This window comes from Macaca fascicularis, chromosome X (assembly GCF_037993035.2).
Source record: "Macaca fascicularis isolate 582-1 chromosome X, T2T-MFA8v1.1".
Classification (NCBI taxonomy): Eukaryota; Metazoa; Chordata; class Mammalia; order Primates; family Cercopithecidae; genus Macaca; species Macaca fascicularis.
Window position 1 is genome coordinate 159,502,994 of NC_088395.1, and position 25,248 is coordinate 159,528,241.

General features: G+C 55.4%; 2 protein-coding genes across 11 annotated transcripts; both read right to left on the reverse strand.

Moving 5' to 3' along the window:
• Positions 1–227: 227 nt before the first annotated feature.
• On the reverse strand, positions 228–1,812 carry TREX2 (three prime repair exonuclease 2). The gene is made up of 2 exons (XM_005594896.4): positions 1,765–1,812; positions 228–1,220 (listed from the first exon to the last, which is right to left on the reverse strand). The coding sequence occupies exon 2, from the start codon at positions 1,184–1,186 to the stop codon at positions 476–478; it is 711 nt and encodes a 236-aa protein (XP_005594953.1). The 5' UTR covers positions 1,187–1,220; positions 1,765–1,812; the 3' UTR covers positions 228–475.
• Positions 228–23,690, reverse strand: HAUS7 (HAUS augmin like complex subunit 7). 10 transcript variants are annotated; one of them, XR_012430037.1, is made up of 12 exons: positions 23,566–23,690; positions 22,279–22,394; positions 19,916–19,983; positions 17,573–17,634; positions 12,148–12,239; positions 11,508–11,666; positions 11,279–11,378; positions 10,557–10,781; positions 9,581–9,695; positions 1,765–3,702; positions 1,402–1,544; positions 228–1,220 (listed from the first exon to the last, which is right to left on the reverse strand). XR_012430037.1 is itself a non-coding variant. In XM_045383719.3 (11 exons), the coding sequence occupies exons 1-11, from the start codon at positions 23,671–23,673 to the stop codon at positions 3,632–3,634; spliced, it is 1,293 nt and encodes a 430-aa protein (XP_045239654.2). In that variant the 5' UTR covers positions 23,674–23,690; the 3' UTR covers positions 228–3,631. The 10 variants fall into 10 exon arrangements, 5 of the variants coding, with proteins under 5 accessions (XP_045239654.2, XP_045239653.2, XP_005594951.3 ...); XR_012430038.1 differs by lacking the exon at positions 1,402–1,544; XR_012430036.1 differs by having other exon boundaries at positions 1,402–3,702.
• Between the last annotated feature and the right edge of the window lie 1,558 nt (positions 23,691–25,248).

A 25,248-nucleotide genomic window follows, 5' to 3' on the forward strand; every position in this document is an offset into this window, starting at 1 on the left:
AGCCCACAGCCACACTCAGCCCACAGCCGCAACCCATCAGCCCTCACACCAACCCAAGAGCTTGACATCTCCCCACCCAGCCACCCGCGGACCTCACCGCGGGAAGAGGCCACAGGGAGGCAGCCCTGGAGGTCTTGTGCTGGCCCCTAGCATGGCTCACCGCCTGGCCCTGCTCAGCAGTGGGTCAAGGGAGTCCAGCCCCTAGTATCTGGCCAGTGAGTCAGAGGGTGAGTAGTTGGCAATGTTTATTGGGAAACAGCAAACTCTGCTGGGCATACAGGCTGGCTGGGAGAGCACGGCCCTGGAAGCGGGGACTGGAGAGGAATCCAGGGCTCTGTGGCTGGTCAGGCAGCCAGGGAAGGCCTGGCAGGTGCATGGACCTGAGGCTGCCCAGATATGGGGAGCCGGGGTTGGTAGAGGCCGGCTGAACGGTGGAGACTGGCGCTGCCTGTGGCACAGGAGGTGGCCCTGGTGCTCAGGACTCCAGGCTGGGGTCATCGGGCGGCAAGTACATGGGCTCGATGTGGGCCCACCCGCGGGCCTGCTCATCTGCCCAGGCGAGCAGCTCTGCGGCGCGGTGCAGGAAGATCAGGAGCAGAGTGTGCACATCGCCCTCCGCTGAGTGGGCCGCGCTTGGCTCTGCCTGGAAGTATCGGTGGAAGAGGCTGCCAAGGCTGTAACCCTGGCGGCCTCGGGCCCGGGTGCCGTGGCTGTGGGCGCGGTCGAGGCCCCGCAGGGCCGGCAGTGTGTCCAGACAGACAGTGTCCCGAGGTAGGCGGGCACCCAGGCGCCGCAGCTCGGCACACAGCAGGGGGAAATCATAATCAAAGCCATTGTGGGCCACAAGGCAGATGGGCCCTGCCTGGCGGCTCAGGAACGCCTGTAGCATCCGCACCACGGCACCATCAAAGCCAGCCTTCCGGCACCGCGCCAGGCCCTCGCTGCTCAGGCCAGTGATCTCGCTGGCCTTGGCGGTGAAGGGGCGCTCTGGGCACATGCACAGCGTGAGCTTGTCCAGGACCCGGGGCAGTACTGGGGCACCAGATTCGTCGCGCTCCAGGTTCTCCAGGGAGGAGCGGTGGACAGCAAAGAGGGACAGTTCAGCAATCTCAGGATCCATGCTGGGGAGCCCAGTAGCTTCCAGGTCCAGGAAGACAAAGGTCTCAGCCCGGGGTGTCTCTGACATGGTGATGTTCCCACGGGGATAGCCAGGCCTCAAACTGCCAGAGCGAGAGGCACAAACTCTGAGGACTGGAGAGAGGGGTTCGCCCAGGCCCTGCTGTGTACCACCCTCCCCCTAGCCAAAGCTCTGACCCTTCTGGGGCTCACTTCCTGCCACCCCCAACCACAGCGCCTGTGACCTTTGGCTCTGGGAGCATCAGCCCCACTCCTGCCACCTACCGAACAGAAAAGGCAGGCCTCCAAGCGCTCTACTGCCTGCCTCCAGCCACAGTCCCCAGCAGGGATTGGGAGAGGCAGAGGCAGCTCAGGGACCACGCCTCGGCGGGGTCCAGCCCCTTCACCGGAATGCCTTGGCTGGGAACCTGGGGCATAGCATGCTGGGTCTCAAGCCCTGGAACCAGCTTCGGGAAAGCAGGCAAGCAGCCACCCAAAAGAGCCCATGCAGTGCGCTCAGCTCCCCCTGGGCTCGACCTCCCCGGCCTTGTCCCTGGCACACAGGTGCTGGCCCCGAGCTGGCCTCTGCCTGCTTGCCCCCAGGTTCCTGGGGCGACTGTCCTTGCCAACCCCACCGCACCAGCTTACCTGGGGCGGGCACTGACCGGCTTCCTGGGCTTCTGGGCACCTGTCACCACATAGGCTGCTCCAGGCGGCCTTTAATCAGCGGCCGCGGCCCGCCCCCAGCTGCCTGTTGGCCAACAATGAGGCCTGGGGCCGCAGGACCTGTGCAGCCGGCTCGCTCTCCGCCCCCTCGCTAGCTCACAGCCACTGGGACACACGCCCTGTGTTTACAGATTAGGAAGCAGGCCCCGGGACGCACGCAGACTCCAGGAGCTCTTCACAGGCACAGGGAGGAAGCCAGAGCGGTGCAGAAGGCAGTAACCTCCACCCAGCCAGGCTGTGGCTGCCAGGCCTCACAGGCCTGGGGCCAATGCCTCCCCCATGCTGGGGTCAGTCACACAAAGGCAGCAGGTCCTCTCTGCCAGGCCTCAGTCTCCCGTCACTGGAGATCAGGTGCTGCTCATGGGGATGAAGCAAGCTCTGGAGTGTGAACAAGGTGCCCACACATGCCGTGCTCAGCCTCCAAAGGGGAATGGGGTGCTCCCCCAAAACCTAGGGATGGGGCAGCCTCGGGGCTGCCCACGCACCGCCCACCCCAGCTCACACAGCTTGCCGGCTCATTCCCCACTGCGAAGGGGAGATGCTGCTTTAAGGACGTCGCTTCATCATGTCTACCGTGCACCTAACAGCGCTGCTGGGGAAGGGAGATGAGCCTGGCCTGGGAGCTGTGCAGCTGAGTTAATGCTTCCCCCACCAGAGACAAGCAATGTTAGGGGATGGGCCGGGAGCACCGGGACTACAGGAGGAGTGAAGCCCAGTCCTGCAGACCCCAGTCTCGGGGACCCACCCTGCCCACCCCACTCCAGGCAAAAGGCACCAGGTCCTTCCCGGTCCTGGGAGGAGTGGTGCCCTGAAGACCTCATTCTGGAGCAAACCCTCGGTGGTGGGTGCACTGCAGGGCCAGCCCCCTGCTGGGGGCACAGAGAGGTGACCAAGAGGAGTCCCTTGGCCTGTAAATCAGGTGGTGCACCTGGACCGTGGTGACCACAGGCCTGCCTGGCCTCCCACCTCTCAGCGGTGGCTGGGGGATGCCTCAGGCGACTGGGATGGAGGGGTCTGGCACCTGGCTCCTTCTGGCCTCCTTGTCTTGTGTGCCCACGGGGTCCTTGGGGAAGCAAAGGAGATGGTACCAGGAGGGAGCAGGGTGGGGCGGGCAGCAGCAGGTGCAACAATGGCCCCAAAGAGGCAGAGGCCCCACTAGTTGTGCCTGTTCTAGTGCTCGCAGGGAGGGAGGCAGCTGTGACAGGCACACTGCTCAGGGAGATACTGGGTCACCCTGGGAAACCCAGACAGCATCTTCCTGGACAACCAGTCAGGCTGAATTCCCCAGCCCAGAGCTGAGTGCCCAGCCAGGGAGGAGCAGGAAACAGGTACCCCGCGTGGGATCCAGGAGCACTCAAGGAGGGCGGCTGAGGGGTACGTCTCACACAGGACCCTGAGGCCAGCCAGGGGAGGCGGCAGTCGGGTCTCTGCTTGCAAGTGGCTGGCAACAGCAGGAAGGAGTGAAGCCACAGGAAGAGGACACAGCCCGGGCCTGCCAAGACGACAGGAAGGCCTCGGCCAGCCTGCCCAGACCTGGGCCACCTGAGCAGCTCAGGATCGGGGGGAAGGAGAGAGACGTGGAGCTGCGGAAGCAGAAAGCAGGCTGGAGGAGGCTGCTTAGAAACCGAGGCTTTCTTTGTGTCCAAATCAAACCACCCATTTTGTCTCTCTGTCCCCAAAGGGGCCAAAGGTCCCTGCCTAGAGCACAACGTGGGGCTGCAACGGCTTCTGCTGCCACAATCATCCATCCTCGGCCAACTCGATCTTGGGAGAGGGCTTCCTGCCCCCACTATCCTGTGCTTTCGCGTGGGCCATCACTGAAGACTTTGTATTTCTCCATTAGTTCATTCATCTTGGTAGCTGCAGAGGAAAGAAACCAACAGGAAAGCGAGCCTGGCGCAAGAGGCGAGGTGCCTCCTGCCCGCCGCCCAAGGCACATGTCCTCAGCTGATCCTCCTTGAGCCCCAGCTACCACCAGCACGGCAGGGAAGGGACAGGCACTGCCGAACTGGGAGCTGCTCAAGCTCTGTGGGGGCCAGGCCAGCAGCTTGGGAGTCCTGGGCTGGGTCACACCAACCGCAGCACAGTTCCGAGACCCAGGCCAGGGTCTGCTGACCCAGCTGTGCCCCCGCCTACCTGCCCCCTGCCCCCAGAGTCCCAGGGGCAGCATATGGCACACAGTGAGGAGGCAGGGACTGTCCTGACTTCAGTGGCACGTTCAGTATTAACCAGATGGATAACTGCACACACAACAAACCCAATCACAGACAGCCCTAAGGCCTTGGCTGCCCAGCCGGGTGGCGGGCGTGGTGACTGCACCGCACCTTATCTGCCATAACCACATCTGCCTCTCAGTCGCCAACCCTAGACCATGGCCATCATCCCCCTCCCCCAGCAGACAGAGGACGACAACACAGCCCCTCACCTGCCCTGCCTGTCCGCTCCCCATCCGTGGCCCCACTGTCAGCTATACTTTGCCTTTTACATGTTGAGGTCATTAGCATTGACATTAGGTGCTGTGAACCCTGAATTTGTCATCCTCTGCCCATCCCGAGGGTGACTCTGAAGCTCAAGAATCATGGGGTGTGCCTCGGGGTGACACTGAGCTGGGGAATGTGCTCAGCCCGCCCGGAATTGCCTCAGGACCCTCTCCACTAGCCATCAACTTCCAGTGGCGTCCCAGCTAAGGGGCTTCCTGCCGCAATGCGCACTGCTCTAGACTGTTTTCCTAGGCTCCAGACTGTGTCCCTCGTGTGGCATCTGCCCTTATCAAATCGTCTAGACCTCCATCCCAGCCTTCCTGCTCTGCCCTCACTCTTGGTGCAGAGCTTGGCAGGGTCCAGAGCCCAAGGCCGGGTGTGCAGGGCCCTCAGTGCTTGTAAGGCATCCTGGCTGCTCCTGAGGCCACAGGTTGTCTCTCCCGAAGCTTTGGCCCCAGCCCTTGGCCCATGTACTCCAGATGACAGGAGGTGGGTCCCACCCGCCCTGTGCTCAGCACCTGCACTCACCTGGCTTGTTCTGTGTGCCCGCCTCCTCCGGAGCCCTGCCCTCCATCTCCCCTGCCCCCTTTCCTGGAGACCCTGTGCCTGGCTGGGGCCTGCACGACGCTGATCTTTGTGCTGGTTTTTCTGTCTCTTTTCTCTCTTCTTAGAGATCCCAGCCTCATTTCGTTTCTAGTCTCCTTGTGGCTGGGTTTTCACAGCTGTCCAGGCACGTCTGGAAGTTGCACTAAGTGTATTCAACAGTGTCGGAAAGTCCTTTGGGTCAGATTTCCTGCTCATCCAGGGCTTTCTTCTCTCCTGCATGGGGCTGCTTTTCGAGCCGCCGCGGCTGGGGAGAGGATCTGGGTAGCTGCCGCTCCCCCTGGTCCGCTGTGGTGGAGCCATGGCCTGTGGGGTATCTCTCCGGAGGACAGTTTGGAGGAGTTCCACAGAGGTGAGGCAGGGGTCAGCTCTTGCCCCATGGACCCTCAGAGGCTGCGAAAAGGTAGGCTTCACCCGGGCTGCCGCCAGCCACATCAGCCACATCAAGAGCCAAGCTAGGAGCCGCTCAGGCTCTGTGGGGGCCAGGCCAGCGGCTTGGGAGCTGGTTTGCTTATTCATTTCCATCATTTTCTTCACAGAAGAACAGGCTAGGGTCTCGCCGGGGGCCACTACCCCATGCAGGTGGCCCTCTCCAGACCTGCTTCACCTGTGCCCTCTGCTTCCATCTGCTCGCCACTGCCCCATCCCCGGCACCCCGCTGCCCCTTGGGCTGTCCTCTCGGCTGCCGCCTTCCTCGCCCGCTGAGCCCGTCACCACTTCCAGGGTCGGTGGCATCTCTCCATTGTTGGTACCCTCAACTCTCTTGCCCCATTCTTGCACTGACAGTATTGCTTCGGTTTCCAAATACATTGATGTTTTCATGGCAGTGAGGTTTCAGGAAGCCTGGGGGGCGACTCCTGGTGGGTGATGCTGACCCACAGTGCCAAGGCCCTCCCAACTCACAACAGGCCACGCCCCCCGGCAAGAGCCCAGAAGTCACACCGGCTGCTCCTCACTTCATAGGTGGTGCCACACCTCCAACAGAGCCTGGCTGCGGGCATGCAGATTGCTGGGACGGGAAACAGCACAGAAACACAGGCCTTCCACAATGGGAGGAGGGCCACTGAGACCAGGGCCCTCAAGGGGTCAGATGGGAAACGGGACAAGTAAAGAACCGTCCCGAGTGGGTTCAAATCCACGTTGGCGTGGATTTGATGCTGACCCTTTCTCTGGTGTGTCCAGACACTGAGAATTCATCTCAAACCAAATCAGGATGCTGAACTGATGAGAGCTGAGTTGAGAGCCCCAAGAGAGGCCAATGCCCGCCCTGGGCCTGCTCCCCTGGCGTCTCTCCAGACCCCCGAAGTGGATGGGGCTCGAGGGTGAACAGACACTTCCCTGTACACAACGCACTGCCCAGTTCACACAGCCTGGACGCAAAGGGTGCCCTTCTGGTAAGAACAGACACTACACTTGATCTTAGCCAAGAAGCGATAAAGGGCTTTTCTGAAAGGCAAGACCTGCCACCAGTCCTATGGTGCCACAGTCACAGGTGAGATGGCACACTGTTAAGAATACCAATTATCATTATAAGAATGATGGCATAGATTATAAGCAGTTTACTAACAGCAATTATAAAAACTGGGGAGAGAGTCATAGTGACAGTGGTGATTAGGATAAATGCTATAATAAATTTTAAAGTGGAGGGTTCTGTTGCAGTTCAATCGGCAAGAAGAGACTCCTCAGGGCCTGGTATACACGGGGCAGATATGTGCCAAGGCCAAGAGCAGTGAGAAGCCTGGCTCTCCAAGGAGACAGCTGGCTGGAGGGTTCATTCAAAGACAGTCTCCAAAACGAGGGCTCAGAGGCTATGGACTTTAAACCACTACTTGGGGGTGCAACAGTGGAAAACATTTACAGCAAATGCTTTAGCTGCTGCTGCCTGAGGCAGTGCATAATAGCCGGGGCAAACAAGAGACTAAACAAGAAGCTCAGAAGGAGGGCCTGAAGAATCAGAGGTCCACAAAGGCTCTGCAAAGCTCTGGCACAGTCCTGGGAATCTGAAAGACCATGTGTGTGTGCCGGGCTGTGAAAATCCCAGAGAGAGAGACCTGAGAAAGCCCTGAGCTCTCACCTCTGGCTGACCTTGAGGTTCTGAGCAAGCAAGACGTGAAGGAGAAACAGCTGTCAACTGCCTGGCTGAGTGTTGTTGAAAAACATGAATGACACATCTACAAAGCTCAAAAAGCTCCCAATGTAATACATTCACAGTGATTCACACGAAGACACATTATAATCAAAGTGTCCAAAGCCAGGGACCAACAGAATTTTGAAAAGAAAGTGAAGAGACTCATCATATACCAGCTGGCTTTACATCAGAAGCTTTGGCAGCCAGAGGACACTGAAATGACACATTCAAAGTACAAAAGAATTCTATATTCAGCAAAACTATCCTTCAAAGATGAAGGAGAAATGAAGACATTCCCAGATAAAAAATGAGGGAGTTCATCACTAGTGAGCCTTCCCTACAGGAAATACTAAAGGTAGGCCTCCAGGCTGACATGAAAGGACACTAGACAGTAACACAAATTCACATGAGGAAATAAAGAACTCCAATAAAGGTAACAACATTGATAAATATGAAAATGTGCACAAATGTACACATTTAATACAGCTTCATTCTAATGAGCAAAGTTTTTGTATACAATTGAAATTAGTTTGGTAATACACTGTTTTCAGTTAGGATGCTAAATGCAATTCTAAGGGTAACCGCTTAAAAATAACTTTTAAAAAAAGTGTTAAAGAAACAACAAGGGAATTAAAATGGTATACCCAAAAATACCTAACACTAACATATTTTGCTTTAATAGGAAAAAGTTTTTGTATACTACCGAAATTAATTTGGTACTAGACTGTTTTCAGTTAGGATGCTAACTGTAATTCTAAAGGCAACCACTTAAAAAATAACTTTAAAAAACAGAGTTAAAGAGGCTGGGCGCGGTGGCTCATGCCTATAATCCCAGTACTTTGGGAGGCCAACACAGATGGATCACCTGAGGTCAGCAGTTTGAGACCAGCCTGGCCAACATGGCAAAACCCCATCTCTACTTAAAAATACAAAAATTAGTCAGGCGTGGTGGTGGGTGCCTGTAATCCCAGCTACTCGGGAGGCTGAGGCGGAATCACTTCAACCCAGGAGGTGGAGGTTGCAGTGAGCTGAGATTGCACCACTGCACTCCAGCCTGGGTGACTGAGTGAGACTCCATCTCCAAAAAAAAAAGAAAGAAAAAGAAAAAGAAAAATATGTTCACACAAAGACTTACAATGTACATAGCCAAAAAGTAGAAACCCACGTCTACAAACTACAACAAAATGTAGTATATCCAGACAATCAAATATTATTCAACCATAAAAAGGAATGAACTACGTGGATAACCTTTACAAAACTTTATGCTCAGTGAAAGACACCAGACACAAAAGGCCACGCATTGTTATTCCATTTATAGGAAATGTCCAGCACAGGCAAACCCATAGAGACAGACAGCATTTCTATGACAGTGGTTGCCAGGAGTTGAGGCTAGGGAGGGATGGGGATTGGCTGCTAATCATGTGGGGTTTCTTCTGGGGGTGATAAAAATGTTCTGGACTCAGATGGTGATGAGAGGATGGTTACACAACTCTGTGAATATCCTAAAGACCATGAAATTGTACACTTTTAAAAGGGCAGATTTTATGTTATATGAATTTGAATTCAGTAGATCTGTTATTTAAAAAATAAATTAGAAGAGGTAGAAAACTGGCTTTACCTTCTTTCTTTGAGTTTATTTTGCTGTTTATTTTATTTTCTAGCCCCCTGAAATGTGGTATTAGTGCAGGGATAGCAAAAAAAAAAAAAAAAAAGGAATGAACAGAACAGAGGAGAACCCAGAAACCCACACATAACGTATGGATACTTAATAATTCACAAGAGTGATGGTATTGTAGATCAATGAGAGAAAGAGTGATTTCCAGTCAATGGTGCTGCAACAAATGTGTATCCATATAGGATACAAGGAAACTAGACCCCCACACCTCACTCCATATGCAAAAATCAACTCTGGGAAGATGGCCCTCATTATAAGCATTTTCCCATTTCCCTTAACTTTTTTTTTTTTTTTTTTTTAAAGACAGGGTTTGTCACCCAGGCTGGAGCACAGTGGCGTGATCTCGGCTCACTGCAACTTCCCTCCCGTGGGCTCAAGTGACCCTCCCACCTCAGCCTCCCACATAGCTGAGACTGCAGGTGCATGCCACCATGCCCAGCTAGTTTCTGTAATTTAGTAGAAACGCAGTTTTGCCATGTTGCCCAAGCTGATCTCAAACTCCTAGGCTCAAAGTGGTCCATCTTCCTCCGCTTCCCAAAGTGCTGGGATTACAGGCATGAGCCACCACGCCTGGCCCAAGTAACATTTTTAATTGCCAAATACTATTCCATTCAGGCATTTGCTATCATTTGCTTCACATTTTCTATTACTGGGTTACCTCAATTTTCTAAGATGAGTGTTTTCACTTGATAATCCACAGAAAGCATTTTTTCAAGTGAAACATGCATTAGAAAATGAAAAACAAAAGAAGGGGCCGGTCCCCAAATGCTCCTCCAGGGTTAGTGGAGCACAGAAAAGGGAGCCCACGCATGGGGCAGCCCCAGGCAGAGGACCAGGAGGGTGGCCACATACCTAGACTCATGACGGAGCTGCTGCCGCCCCAGCAGATCTGCTCGCCTTGCTGCTTCTTCACCATCTCCACGGTTTTCGCAGAGGTGTCAGCAACTGCCACGACCACTTGCAGCAGCTGGCGGGGAGGGAGGGAGCAAGCCAGCAACCGGGCACTAAATGCCACTAGTCTCACCTAGCGATGGCATCTCCTGCTTCCCACCCCCGTTCACAACGATCAGGTGGCACTCACCCAAAAGACAGTCAAGGGTAAGGGCCAGAACTCCCAGCGGGAAAGTCACCAATCAGAGTTCTCAGACCTGAGTCCCCTCTTCCTGACCCAGCGGGGATGCCACACTATCATGTCACTCTAGCAACCCTCGATGCCTAGGGACATGCCAGCCAGCACTGCATGTCCTCCCAGCCCCAGCAACTGGCAAGGTGGGAAAATAAATGTCCCAAGAAAAATGGACAGGAGAGGCCTTTGGCCTCACCATCCCTGATCGAGGAGTCTCACAGGACCAGCCAGTTAGAGGTTGGAAGGCTTGGAGCCTCTCGGTTAAAAAAACAAAATAAACATCACAGAATCCTTGAGCCAAGGGCAGAGTTGCGCATATAACAACTGTAGTCATCGTAACTAAAGCCAGCCTTTTAGGTTGGCCTCTGGGGATCTCACATGTGGAACAACAAAACAAGCAAACATTGATGAGCCTGCTTCCTCCCGTCCTGTCTGAGCAGTCTCATGGGCAGACAGGCAGGCGCTGAGATGGGCAGGTCCACAGACCAGAAGTAGCACCTGCCCCAGCCCACTGAGGGGCCCAGAGCCCTGCCACGCCACTGGCCCGCAGGGAGCCCAGCCCAGCTCAGCCCCTCCCAGCCCCTGGTCCCGCCCTGTGGTCCCTTGTCAGGGACTACTGAGGCCCCTGAGCCCAAGCAGGATATAAGCTCTGAGTGAACAGGGGAGGGGGGCAGTTAGAGGGGAGGGGAAGGGGACCCTTACTTGGCTGTAGGAAGTCAGATTCTGGTGCGTGGCCTGGATGATGGGGCCGCACGGGTGAAGGTCAGGGCCTGGGCGCTGGCAGCACTCGCCCAGCTCATCGTCATAGACTTGGAGGAAAGCCAAGATTAGCTGGTGGAAGTCGGAGGTGACCAGACGCAGCTTCTGGTCTAGGGTGCTCAGGTCGGCTGCGCCCACAGCGGCCCCTTGCTTGTGTTGTGCAAAGTACTGCAAAGCCAGAGGCAGAGTCCCTCGAGGCTGCCCTGCCTGCCAGCCAGGCTGCCACCAGCCCTCACCTCAGACACTGCACAATCAGGGCGAGGAAGAAAGCTTCCAGAAACAGGGAGACAGGGAAGCTGTACCGAGCAACTCAAGCCAGGGCAAGACCTTCTGGCTCCCAGCCTCAGCCCCGTCACTCACTCTCCCGTGGGCCCCAGTCTCCTCCACAATCAAACAGAGGCCAGGTCAAGGGCTGCCAGGAGGACCACGTGCGGCAAGGCACATGGCAATGTGCTCAGGCATGGGCACCGCCCAATACCTGAGGCTGATCCCTTCCCCCAGCCACGGCACCCACCTCTCACCTCCCCATGGACTGAGCACCACAGTATTCTAGAACATGTCAGGCCCAGTACACAAGCAACCTCACTTAAGCCTCACATGCTGAAGGAGGTCACAAAGCAGGGCCTTGCCTCCAAGCTCCCCCTCCCAGGAGCTAGCACCCTTACCTCCGTTCTAAGCGCATGCAACTTGGCGGCGCTCTCCTGCAGCTGCCTGGCCAGCTCCGCCAGCTTCTCCTCCTCCTCGGACTTGGCAGAGGCACTGGCCCTGCAGGAAGAGAAAGGGGACAACTGCAACTCACCGCTGCCAGGGTTGTCTGCAGTAACAGAACCAAGCAGCCTGGGGCTGGGATAGCAGGGCCAGGGTGCTGCTGCCAAGGCCTCCAGGAGCACATACCACTGCCAGTCATCACTCTGCTTGTTGAGGAGGGACTGCATGTCCAGGGGCCATGGGTCGCACTCTGGATTCAGGAGCATCTGCAGGTGGGGGCTGGAGAAGAGCTCCCCCAGCAAGGCCTCGTTCTTCTCCCTGGTGTCCTCGAAGTGCTCCATCAGGCTGCAAAGGCAGCCCCCAGGGCCACACCGTCACAGGCCAGAGCACTGGCTCAGCAGGCCCTCAGCCCCACAGGGAAGGCCCCAGAGGCACATCAGGGCTAGGCACAGAGGCCAGGACCAGCCCCACCGCGCGGAATCCTGCCCCACCTGTCTGCCCTGGCTCCTCCATTTATGTCCGCCTACCCACCCACCCATGGGGCACCCTAGGTGCTCACCCTCCTCTGTGCCTGGCCCGTCTGCTCTGAGTCCCACATCCCACCTTCACTCACCCCCAGGGCCTTGGGCAGCAGCCAGCACCCTTGGGACACAGACGCCCCTTGCCCGTACGCTGCCTGGCCCGACTGGCCAGCCAGATTCCCAACGGGGGTGCCCCACCTCAGCCAGGATCAGAGGGGGAGTGACACCCCAGCCCTTAAAAGCTCTAGAACTAGGACCAAGAGAAGCCCGTGAATACTGCCCACCTGGGCCATCCACACCTTTACCTCGAGCAACTGGAGCACCCAACGGTCAGGTTCCGGATGGCATCAAGCAACTGGTCCATGAAGTGCAGCTGCTTCTGGGCGCAGGCACAGCCCTGGGCAAGGAAGGCCACAGGCATTCAGTGGCTCCCCCTAAGCCAGGCCAATACCAGCTGTCCCCAGTGCCCCTGCCCCCACATGCCACCCCTGCCAGGAGCCAGTGGAAAGGAGGGGTCTGGCCCATCAACGACTCTGTGCCTGCCCGGCAATGTCTTGGACTAGCGAGTGCTCCCTGCCTTGGGCTGTAATGATGCTGGGACCACATGCCGGAATGGGCTAAGCACTGCGAAAACCTATGAGAGCGTGTGTCTGTCGTGCAGCTGACAGCATGGCTTGCTGGGTGGGCGGGCAGCACACAGCAGGGTCTGCTGTGACAGAACACAGCCCACAGGGACACCTCCAGGACAAGGCCTGTTCTCCTCCAAAGATTGCCGTCCCCGCTGGGAACAGATGAAGCTGACAGGATGGGGCTGAGCGGTGGCCTGCTTTCCAGCCAGGGGACTGGCGTTCCAGCCCGGAAGGCCCAGGTTCCAGGAGCAGCAGCTCCTGAGGGGCTGACTTAGTGCCCCACTCGCCGGAAAGGTGAGTGAGATGCCCATGGGAGCCACCCGGCCAGGAGCTCAAGGCTTCCAGAAGCACAGCTTTCTCCTCCTTCCAGAAAAGGGAAGAGGTTCGCTGAGGACTTCCAGGACCTGAGAGGCTATGCCTGCTCCAGAAAGCCCCCATCCAGACCCACTTCTTGAGCTCTGAACTTCCTAACCACGTCAAAAGGGTCAACTCCATGGGGTATGAAATGCCACCGGGAGTGCCTCGGCCCTTTTACTGTGGCCTGTGCCTTCAGTGCCAACTTGTCATGCAAATGCTCCTTGGGGGGCTTGGTGAAGCTGCCAGAGCGGCTGGCTGAGCCAGTCCGTTCTGGTGCATTCCTCAGAACAGTGTATGGCAGGCGGGGGCAATGATAAGGTAAAATTGGCAACACTGTCAATAGCATAGAGACTGGGCATCACCATGACATCCAACTGAGGCAGATTCAGGAGCACAGGTGCGAGAAGCTCAGGGCACCCAGGACAGGGGTGATAGCACTGGGAGGGCTCACTGCCTGCATAGTGGTGCTGGCCACAATCATGTGCTCCAAGGTGATCTGGGGGCAGCGGGCTGCCACGTCCCCACAGCACTGACCTGGCCTATCTAGATGCTACACAGCAATGGAATCATACACAACCAAGCACGAGGCTGGCGAGGATCACGTGTGTCCTAGTGCAGATCAACAGTTGATTTCCTTTTTATTGCTAGTTAGTTTATACATTCACTAGTTGATGGACATCTGGGCTCTTTCCACTTTCGGGCCATTAAGAATAACACTTCTATGGACGCTCAGGTATAGGATTTTGTGTGCATGTGTATTTTCACTTCTCCTGGGTGGACAGCTGGGACTGGAACTGCTGGGCCACGGGGTAACCGTGTTGCCATCTTTCAGGAACTGACAGACTTTTCCACAGCAGCTGCACCACTTTATATTCCTATAGCAATGCAGGAGGGTTCCAATCTCTCCTCATCCTGGTCAGCACTGGGATTTTCCTTTTATTTCTTAAGCAACAGGGTCTTGCTCTGTTGCTCAGGCTGGAGTGCAATGGCACCATCATAGCTCACTGAAGCCTTGAACTCCTAGGCTCTCCGTGATCCTCCCGCCTCAGCTTCCCAAGTAGCTGGGACTACAGGGGTGTGCCATCACATCTAGCTAATTTTTTACTTTCTGTAGAGACGGGGTCTTACGATGTTGTCCGGGCTGGTCTTAAACTCCTGAGCTCAAGTGATCCTCCTGCCTTGGTCTCCCAAAGTGCTGGGATTACAGGCATGAGCCACCAGGCCCGGCCTCCTTTCCTTTTTTGATTCTAGCCATCCTAGTGTGTGTATAGTGGCATCTCATGATGGTTTTGCTTTGTGTTGCTCTAATGGCCAGTGATGCTGGCCATGTTTACATCTGCTTCTTGGCCATTTGTTCATCTTCTTTGGAGAAATGTCTATTCAGACACTTTGTCCAGTTTTGAACTGGGTTTTCTGTCTTTCTTATTGAGTTGTAAGGGTTGCTAAAAGATTTGGGATACAAGTCCCTCATCAGTCATGTGATTTACAACTATTTTCCCCCATTCTGTAGGTTTTTCTGTCTCTTCACTTTCTTCATGGTGTCCTTTGGTGGACCAAAGTGTTTCATTTTAATTAAGTCCAATTGATCTGCTTTTTCTTTTGTCACTTATGTTTTTAGTGTCAAATTGATGACTTCATAAAACATCATTATGAACACCTGGATTTGGGCGTATATGGAGTGTGCCTGTCTACTGCAACCCCTATGCTTAGGAGGCTCCCACTGGCCCCTCTCTGACTATCGCTAGTTGGCTCCTGAGTTCCTCGGACATGACCCAAGTCTTGGGTGACTGCTGCTCTCTGTGTTTCCGCCTGTGTTACAGCCGGGATGTCATCGTTCTAGGCATTTTCAGGGCATAAGATAAGGAAATACATACATGTTCCTTAAGGTAAGAATATATTAAGAGGATGGGCACAGTGGCTCACGCCTGTCATCCCAGCACTTTGGGAGGCTAAAGCGGGAGGATCGCCTGAGCCCAGGAGTTCGAGACCAGCTTGGGCAACATGGCAAGACCCTGTCTCTACAAAACTTTTAAAAATTAGCGGAGTGTGGTGGTGTATGCCTGTGACCCCAGCTACTCAAGAGGGCTGAAGTGGGAGGATCGCTTGAAGCCCGGGGGCTCATGCAGATATTCCCAATTAAAACTCAGGACTACAAGGGTTGACCCTACCTAATGATCTTAAATCTGTATCTCCTTTCTCCCTCCTTCAACTCCCAGGTCTCAATAATGGCAACAGAATTCTCCAATTCCTTTGTTTATCCATAACAAGGAATGCAATCCTGCTACGTGCTGCTGCAACATGGACAAACCTTGAAAACCTTGTGCTCAGTGAGGAAGCCAGGCACCAAAGGCCACATATTCCAGCACTCCACTCCAATGACATACAGACAGATGGTAACTCAGTGGCTGCCACGGCCTGTGGGGAATGGGGAGTGGCTACTCAGTGGTTCAGGGTCTTTTCGGGGTGATGAAAATGTGGAACTGGATACAGGTGGTGGTCATACAACATTGTGAATGTACTAAAGACCACTAAATTGTATGCTATAACACAGCTTAAAAATTGAGGACGAAGTTTCAGTTTGGGAAGATGAACAAGTTCTGCGGCTGGATGATGGTGATGGCTGCACAGCACCGTAAATGTGCTTATGCTCTTGGACTGCACACTTAAAAATAGTGAACGTGGTACAATTGAGGTGATGTGTATTTTACCATAATTTTTTAAATTAAAAAAAAAAAAAAAAGAAGAAGCGAGCTCCCACAGGGCCTGTTAGGAAATTGTTTTTCATGGCTGACATGGTAGATTTTATGTAAAGTGCATTTTGCCACAATGCCAATGTGGAAATATAAAGCAAGCACAGCGCTCCCGTGGCTGGGCAGAAAGCACGGGGCAGGTGCTGGCACGCTCTGAGAAGCGAATGGCAGCACGTGGGTCAGGGAGGAACACCAGGATTCTGAGTTCTCCTGCAGACTGGCAGGGGGCTGGCCATGCCACCACTGTCATGGAAGTGGGTGGTTTATGTCCGGAGAACAGAAAAAGGGAGCCCCAGGGAACTAGAAAGTATTGAAGAGACAGTGGAGAGGAAACAGCTCAAGAAAGTGACCCCACAAATCTATAATGCCTGGCCTCAGGCCCACCTGTGCATGAGTGGCTCTGATCTTCATGAGCCCAGCAAAGACTCCCAGGTTGACCACTGGGTGGCGCACACACAGGGGGGACCCGAAGAGCCATGCAAAGGCTGCAGAAACAGAGCTGATGCTGGAAGGAACCGCAGGCAAGAGGCGGGAGGCAGCTGAACTTGCTGCTTAAACCTAAGCAGGTCAAGTGCCTGCTAAAGCACAAATATTTATACAAATATAAATTGTGTGGAGAATACATTCTCCCAGAGCCAAAGTAATAGGTAAAATGTCCAGAGAACTACTTGGCACGTGAAGAACCACGGACTCTCAACCACAGGAGAGAAGACTCACTGGATATGGACTTTGGGTGACAATGTGTCCATGCTGGTTCATGGACTGTGACAAAGGAGCCACCGTGTGCAGGGTGTCCATGGCGGGAAAGGCTGTGTATGTGTGGGGCAGGGGGCCTGTGGGGACTCTCTGTGCTTTCTGCTTAAATTTGCTGTGAACCTAAAACTACCCTAAAATATTAAGTCTATTAATTAAAAAAAAAAAAGAAAAAAAGACTTCACTGGACAAGTGATCCAATTAATAAGTGGGCAAAGGACATGAATATGGAAATGTTTCCAAAGTGTATAAAGAAATGGCCAACAAGCTCACAAAAAGACACTCCATATCATCAGTCATGGGGAAATGCAAATCAAAACCATAATGAGATACCACCCCACACCGAGCAGGGTGGCTAGAATCAACAAGACGGATGCCAGCGAGTGCCCGTGAGGATGAGGAGAAACTGGAGCTCTCCCGCACTGCTGCTGGAAAAGGAAGATGGTGCCGCCACACTGGAAAACAGTTTGGTGGCTCCTCAAAAAGTTAAGCACAGAGTGATCCTGTGACCCAGCAATTCCACTCCTAGCTATACACCCAAGAGGACTGAAAACACGTGTTCAAACAGCCAATGTGCATCTCACATGTATTCATTGACATCTTATGCAGTGTGCCACTGCATAAGTGACCACCTTGGGCACGTGTTCTCAGGACCTCCTGGGACTGTGTCATAGGCCATTGGTCACGTGAATAAATCTCTTCAGACATTAAAAAAAAGAAAACCTGTTCAGTCAAAAAACACATGCAAGAATGTTCATAGTAGCGTTACTCATAATCATCGAGTGAAAACAATTATTTCAAAATTTAGAAACGATAAGGTGGGTGCTGGGGTTTCTTTGACCTACCGCGGGGTAGATGAGGGACCTCGGGAGAAACTCTCAGGCCACAAGGGCTTGGGAGCCAGGCGCTGGGATGAATGAAGAATGAAGTCATCAACCAAGGACAGGACACTCTCCATCCCACTGGTCATCAGAAGCCAGAGATCTGCCCCTACCTGCACAGCTGCCCTCTCCCCTGTGCCCCAAGGACAACCAGGGTCTACCCAAGAGAATTCCAGCAGTTCTGGCCCCAGGGATGCCTAGAGAAGCAGCCTGCCCGAGCACTCAGCCAGCCCCAGGGCCTGAGGAACTTCAAAGGCACTAGGGGAGGAAAATTCTCCCACGTCAGCCGGCACCACGAGGTTCCCTGCCCAGGGCAGAAAGTGTGCGTGTCATCTGCAGAGCAGACAGGGGCCCCCTTACCTTGAGGAGTTCCTGGTCATCTGGCGCACACAGCATCAGCTCATGGCCCAGCTTCGTCATTTCTGTTGAAACACAAAGAGCCCATCACGGCAGGCACCTGCCCAGACAGCAGCGAACAGCAGACACCCGGGAAGCCCAGTACCTACAGGCCAGACTCAGTACAGGAGACCAGTGTGGGCCAGGAGGCAGGTGGAAGGCACCCAGGTGCCGGCGCTGCCTCTTGCTGAGTGGCCCCACCCCTCTCTGGGCATCAGCTTCCTTGTCTGAAAATCAGGAGTTGTACCCAATGCTCTCCCAGGTATGGGGTCACTCACTCTGGCTTTGAGCAGAAGCCAGCAGCTGCCTGAGGAGTGGACAGGGGTCAGGGAACCTCTATAGTACACTGTGTGCCACCCTCTCCAAGACCTCACAAGGCCAAAGCAAATGGAATCACTGCTCCCATCGGGCCATGTCCTAAAGGACCTTCGTGCCATCATCTGCTATCACACTGCCGGCAGCCCTGCGGGTGGCAGGCCTTGTTGCATTTCATGCATGGGGAATCTGGTGCCGTGCACACTGCAGATCGTCCAGCCACATCTGCCAGGATGCCCAGGGCATTTTCTGAGTAACTTGGAGCCATAAAGCCTGGGGCTGATGCCAGACCTGTCCCTCCACCTACCCTGGAGGGTCTGTTGCAGGAAGTAAGCAGAGTCTCTGTGGGGAAGCACTCAGTAACCCCAGGACCACCACACAAATGCCAACTGCACGCCTAGGCAAGCCTGTTCCACCACCGCCCTTAACCCCACATCCTCAAGTCCTCCCTGACCCCTCTCTTCCTCTCAGCGAGTCCAGCCAACCCTATAAATCCAGGATCTGGCCAGCGCTGCCTCCTGCATTCCCCTCCAAACTTTCACCTGGACCACTCGCTGCAAGAGCCCCGCGCCGTTCTCCCTGCCTCTTCCCCGGGCGCCCTATTCCCAGCACAGTGGGCCAAGGGTCTCGTTACAGCCAACAGCAGAACTCGGCCTTCCTTGACCCACACGGGATTTGGCCCGTCCCCTCCCAACCTCACTCCTTGCCCTCCCCTGCACTCCAGCCACACCAGCCTCCTTGTTGTGCCTCCAAGCTGCCAGGCACAGCCCACCTGGGGCCCTGTGCACATGCTCTTCCTCTCCACACATGCCACGCTGGCTTCCGCCCCTCCTGCCGTCTTATGTCAACAGCACCACCCTTCCCCCAAGCCCTGCAGGATCCCTCAGCCCTCAGCTGGCTGTTTCCAGTGCTTCTCGCTGGTGGATGCGTGGACAATTCTCCTACCCTCTCACACCTGTCTCTCCCTGCTAGCATGCAAGCGCCACGAGGGCAGTGGAACTCACTGCTGTACCCCAGGACCAGAAATAGTACCTCGCATGTGGTGGGTGCTCCTTAACCATTTGTCGGATGAATTCCTGAACTATCCTCACGCCCTACTGGTCCTGGTCTCTCCCACCTGCACTCTGACAAGTCTGACATTCAGTGTATTCCCGTGAGGTAGGCAAGACTGGGTTTCATCCCCACTTGACAGGAGAGAAAACAGGCTGGGAGTGGCGGTGTCAGGGCTAAGGCTGGGCTAGGTCGCACATGTGTTGGTGTGGGTCAGAGAATCTGGACTGTACCAGACATGGCAGCTCCAGGGAGAAGGGCAGTGCCTCTGTGTGGCCCAGGTCTGCCCACTGGCTGCTCTAAAACACCTCATTCTTCTGGCCCACCTCAGTACAGGGAGAACTGGCCCCAGATAACTCATGTGGCAATGCCAGCTGGGGCAGCGATCAGGACTCCAGGGTCCAGTTTATCTACCCTGGAGTGGCCAGAATAGACATAGGCCCATGAAAAATTTGATCTTTGACATTCAACCAACTTCTAGAGAGATCACCATGAAGGTGAAAAGTTAGCCACCAACTTGGGGACTACAATTTTGCTCACCTTTATCTAACGTTCATTACCAGGTTAAGTACAGTTTCTACCAAGAAATGATGGAAAACAGGTTATAAGACAAGCCCCGCTGGAGAGCAACAGGCGCCCCTAGAAATGCCACCTGTAGAGAGCGTGTCACACACCACTGACACAGGAAGACGGAACCACTGCTGGCATCGGCAAGAATCTCTGTCTCTGGCCACCAGCGCTGCAGGGACTGATGTGCTCTAGGTCCCTGAGAGAGGAGTTCTCCCACCTGCCATGCCTAGGAAAGGGTGGGGTTCAAGAAGGCTCTAGCAACATCCACACCACGTGCACCACCTAAAAGAAAACGTCGGCCCAATGGAACATGCACCATAACTCAATAAGGAGGCTGTGAACAAGCTCAGAATAGACCAAGATTCCACCTACCTTGGATCTTCACCTCTGTTGGGACCCCTTTCAGTGAGCTGAACCTGTCCTGCAGTGAGGGCCAGACCCTGCAGGGAAATAGCAGAGCTGGTCAGGCCGGAGACAGCCAGAAAATCCCCCTGGGCCTTCTGCACGCACTGGAGAAAGTGAATTCCTGTGTATGTGCTCAATGCCACGGAACAGCTCACTTTAAAATGGTTACTTCTGTGTCACATGGATTTCATTTCCATGAATTATTAGGGAAAGAATATTCCAGGAAGTTTACCTCGGAAATGTGATTCTGGATACTGAAATGAAAATTCTTCTCAAGACAAAAAAATAAAAAAGATGGCTGCAGCAGAGGCAGAGAGGGAAGCCGCCAGCACTCGGGGCTCTTTCTTGAAATGGCGGCGCGGGTAGGTTTTGAGGGCTGGCCCCGGGCTCCTGGCACCCTCCCCAGCCTCACTTGGGTCAGCATCAACTGCTCCAGGGTGGAGCACCTGGCCCTCTGCAGAAAAGGCTTGTGAGGCCTGCTTTCAGCCATGTGCGGGCTCCTGCTGCGAGTCTGTGGTCACAATCGAGGCTCATCACCTTGGGCACAGTGAAGGCCTGGCCTTGACTGCAGCACACAGGGGCCGCTCAGAAGCATGACACCTTAAAAGCCATCTGGTGGGCAAAACCAGATCCACACGCACAGCGCACGGAAGGTAGGAAGTCCCAGAACACCCAGACACGCGCCGCAGGTGACACACAGTTCAGCCCTCCTCTGGGTCTCCTCCTTCACGGGGGCACAGCCCAAGCACTGCAACCCCAGCCCCAAGCCCCAAGCCTCAAGCCCAGTATGACACTGAGGCCCAGAAACATCCCTCCGGCCACTGGGGCCACAGGCTCTTACCAGGGAGCCCCAGGCGCCTGCCGCCACAGCAGCCTTTCATAACGAAGGAGGCGCTTTCCACCAGGCTGCCGGAGTCTGGCTACACCTCACCACTGCCATCACTCTAGGAGCCTGCTGACTTGTGTGGTGGGAAAGGGCTGGTGGCTGTTCCCTGGAGAGGCCACACTTGCCCCAGGACTGCAACAGAGATCGAGCTGGGCTTGGCTGCCTCCACAGCACCACTCGCCTCTGTGACTTATTAAGATAACCACGGGTTCTGTGCAAGTGGGGTTGGGGAAGGAAGGTAGAGGCCAGCAGGCTGGGCTCTGACAGCGGGATTGCCAGAAACGTCTCTGAGCACAAGGCTCAAAGAAGAGGGCACTCACCCAGCACTGTGCAAGGCCAGGCACAGTAAACCTTGAACACACTCAAAATCCACACTGCAGAAGCCCAAGTAGCCAGACTCAGTAAAGGCTATCATTCAAGTCACCGCACCATCACAGCAGGGGGCAGAGCAGGAACAGAAAGTGCGGGAGGCCTTGGAAGCCCCAAGGACACCCACAGGGCCTTGACCTCCACAATCCAGGGGGCTCCATGAGCTCTGCCCCAACCCACACCAAGGACCAACACTAGGTGCAGCTTCCAGGTTCTACTGAAAGGATATGAAAAGGCGGCCCTAAATGGGACTGACAGGGTACAGTCACATACAAAGAAAGGCAATGGGAAATTCACAGGAAAACTCCCATCCATCCGCTTCTCTTGTAGGACTCTCAAAACACCTAAGGAATTCTTGCCAGCCCGAAATCAGAGAACGTCATCGTATGCTCCCTGGCGGCTTTTTCAAAGGATTCGGTTTCTGGTACTTACAGAAGTACTACAGGTTGAATACCCCTAATCTGAAAATCTGAAATGCTCCAAAATCCTAAACTTTTTGATCGCTGATATGATGCTAAAGGAGATGCTCAATGGAGCATTTGAGATTTCGGATTTTCAGATTAGGGACGCTCAACCAGTATAATGCAAATATTCCAAAATCCGAAGAAATCGAAATCTGAAACACTTGCGACCCCCAGACATTTTGGATATGGGACATTCAACCTGTAGAAGCACCTGAGGGGCATGGCTTTGGCCTCCTACCCGTCCCTCTCTGGCCAGCAGGTGACTGCAGTTCCCCGAGTGCCTCCAGCTTCCACCCGAGTCAGGCAAATTTGCGCCCCCTCCCACAAAAGCCTCCTCCTGGGAGCTCGCTCAAGACCCTCACACTCCACCCAGCCATCTCCAGTCCTGCCTCACCTCCCAGCCTCCCAGGTTCCCAGGCCAGGGGCTGGTCCCTCCAGGGCCAGCAGTGGCTGCCAGACAAGCCATCTGCCACTCAGAGGTCCAGGCTAGCAGGTGGAGCCCTCTGGGAAGACAGCTATTCACAGTAACCACAAACCCCATCTTCCCCAGGTGGGGCTGGGTGGCGCCCACGCACACCCCAGGTGGGAAGAGGAAGAAACCGATGCATTACCGGGTACACATCCACTCTAGGATCTCCAAGCGGTACTTTGAGGGGCTGCACAGCAGTTCCTGAATTGTCTTTGGCTCTGTGATATACAGACCCTCAAGGAAGGGGCAGTTTAGGTCCTAAGCAAGGAAAAGGAAAGCAATATTCACTGAAGGTCCCAGTGTACATCATTTTATTTTATTTATTTATTTTTTTGAGACGGAGTCTCACTCTGTCACCCAGACTGGATGGAGTGCTGTGGCATGATCTCGGCTCACGGCAGCCTCCACCTCCTGGGTTCCAGTGATTCTCCTGCCTCAGCCCCCAGAGTAGCTGGGGGATTACAAGCACGTGCCACCATGCCTGGACAATTTTTGTATTTTTAATAGAGACGGGGTTTCACCATGTTGGCCAGGCTGGTGTCAAACTCCTGACCTCAGGTAATCTGCCCACTTCAGCCTCCCAAAGTGGTGGGATTACAGGCGCGGGCCACCGCGCCCAGCCCTCAGTGTACATCTGCAAGCTCCCATGACCCTTTCCTTTACCCGTGTCCTGCCATTTTGCCAAGAGTTCAAGTTCCCCCATTCTTAACCCCACATCTCCCGCGGCATGCAGACCCCACCTCTTTCAAGTACTCCCACTCTGGGCTCTTGTGGCAGCAGGACCTAGGAGCAACGCCTGAGGCTAAGACTTAAGAGAGGGTCCTAGGTTTCGGGACTGAGGGAGAGGGGAGAGGAAGAGGGGCCACTGAGCCAGTCGTGGACAGGATGGGGGAGTGGCTGGGGGGAGGAGCGAGCGGGCCGAGGGGACCTGGGACAGCTCCCTGACCTCGTGGGCCAGTTTTCCTCACTGTTGCAGTGAGGGCTCTGTCCTGTGGGGCTGTAGAGGGCTTCTGGAAGCTATCACCCCCGGCATCTGACACCAAGCCCTAGTCTCGCTGACTTGACAGAGTGGCACGAGGCTCTGCCCATCTGTCCCCCGAGACTCCGCAAGATCCCTAAGGCCAGGCCTGCGTCCTCTGTGTCTGCACTTGCTCCGAGCGCCCAGCCCGGGTACTGCAGTTCCACAGGCGGTGCTGGCCCCAACTACCAGGCACAGGCCGTGGAGACAGCAAGAGCGAAGGCCTGGGGCACCCCAAAGAGCAAAGATGAATCATCCACAAGCACCCCCTGTTGCGGGGGAACAGGGCGCAGCCGGAACTGGCGACGGTGGCCGCGTGGCGCAGCGGACTTCCGCAGCAAGCCTGCCCGGGCCTCGGGCAGGGCCCTCCCCGGTCCCCTGCCCTGGAGTGGCTTTCTGGGCCAGCGGCACCTTCAACTTCCCGAACACCTCCACAGCCGCCCTGAACACGCTGCTGTCGCCCTCGTCCTCTGAGTAGTCGTCGCCGCCGCGGCCGAGGCCAGCGTCCTTCCCCGCCATGTTTCGCGCTCCGAGCCGCGCCCCGCCTACGCCCTGGTCTCACTGGCCGGCACGACCGCCAATCAAGTTCCAGTGTTCTTCCCGCCCACCCGCCTGCGCCCACCCGCTACCCCACCGACACTTCCCATTGGGCGGCGGCTCCGCCGGCGCGGGCCCCGGGCTCCCACCCTCGCCCCAGCACCACCCAGGGGCAGGACCACAGGGAAGCGGGCGGGGCGGACATCGGGAAGCGGGCGGAGCGGACACGGGGAAGGGGGCGGGGCGGACACCGGGAAGGGGGCGGGGCGAACGGGCCAAGCTGGCTCTCGGTCGCTGGCCTTGCTGGCGTCGCCCCTGCTGCCGGCCGGGAGTGATGACGCGTCGAAGCGAGGCTCTTCCAGGAGGGGGCGCTCCTGCCTTTATCGGGTTCTCCTGGGCCACCACTAAGGGGGACTCTGGTTCCCAGGAGGACCAAGGGGAGCCTTGGGTGCAGAATGGAACTGGGACTGAAGTGTTCCTCTCCCAGCACGGGGCTCTGTCTTCTCTTCACCATGCTCACGCTATAGTTAGAGGGAAATTTCTTGTCACTCACCAGCTATGGGCCTTTGAACCACTTACCTAACCTCTCTGTGCCTCTTTGCCCTCACCTAATGGAGTTAATGAGAGCACTTTCCCCAATGGGTTGCTAATGAGGATGGCAGGCGGTAATAATTCCTATGGAATCCCTGGGAAAGTGCCCGGCGCATGCAAAGCACTGTTACAATATATGCTGGGCCCCGCTCCCCTCACGGCTCCTGGGGTTATCTGTGGCTCCTTCCTATCCTGTCTACTTAACAAATTTTTCTGCATCCCTCAGGCCCCTCAGACTCAATGTGTCTGCAATGAAATATGTGAATCCCTCCTCCCCCAAACCTGCAAAGCCCCCAGCTCACTGAATGCCCCTTACCCTGGGACCTGCTGATTGGACAAGGCAGGAAGGAGTTGGAGGGTGGCTTATGCCCAGTAGCCAGGAGACAGCAGCAGGCAGCTGCCGCCCGTCTGTCCCTCCTCCGTGCCCTGCCCTGCCATCTCCTGGAGGGTGGGATCAGGGGGCAAGTCTAGAGTCAGGGAGACCCAGGGACCTGCTGGGAGCCAACTGCAGTCATCCAAGTGACAGGAGGGGACTTCGCTCTGTCCTGGGAGGAGGGAGCAGGCAGAAGTCCGGGAGGTCACAGGAAGGGACCTCAGCCTGGGAGGCCCCGACACAGGTCCAGCGAAGTGCCTCAAGGTCGCTCTCTTCCCTTCCACGTGGCTGCTGCCTCAGGCCCTTCTGGAAGCTGAGGGCTGTCAGGGCCTTTGGGATATTTTTTTTTTTAACTTTTTTTCCCCTCTTTTTTGTTTTTGTTTTTCTTTCTTTCTTTTTAGAAAATTTCATTTCAATCACAGCCCCAGCTCAGACATTCACATTCTTGTGGGTTTTTCTGTGGATCTTTCCTAGGACTGGGGAATTTGGAGAAAGAAACCACGGCAGTGTGGCAGCCTCCCCCAACCCTCCCCATATCCTCTGCTCCTGAGGACTGGGAAGAAACCAGCTCCTGTGTACTCTGGAACAAAATC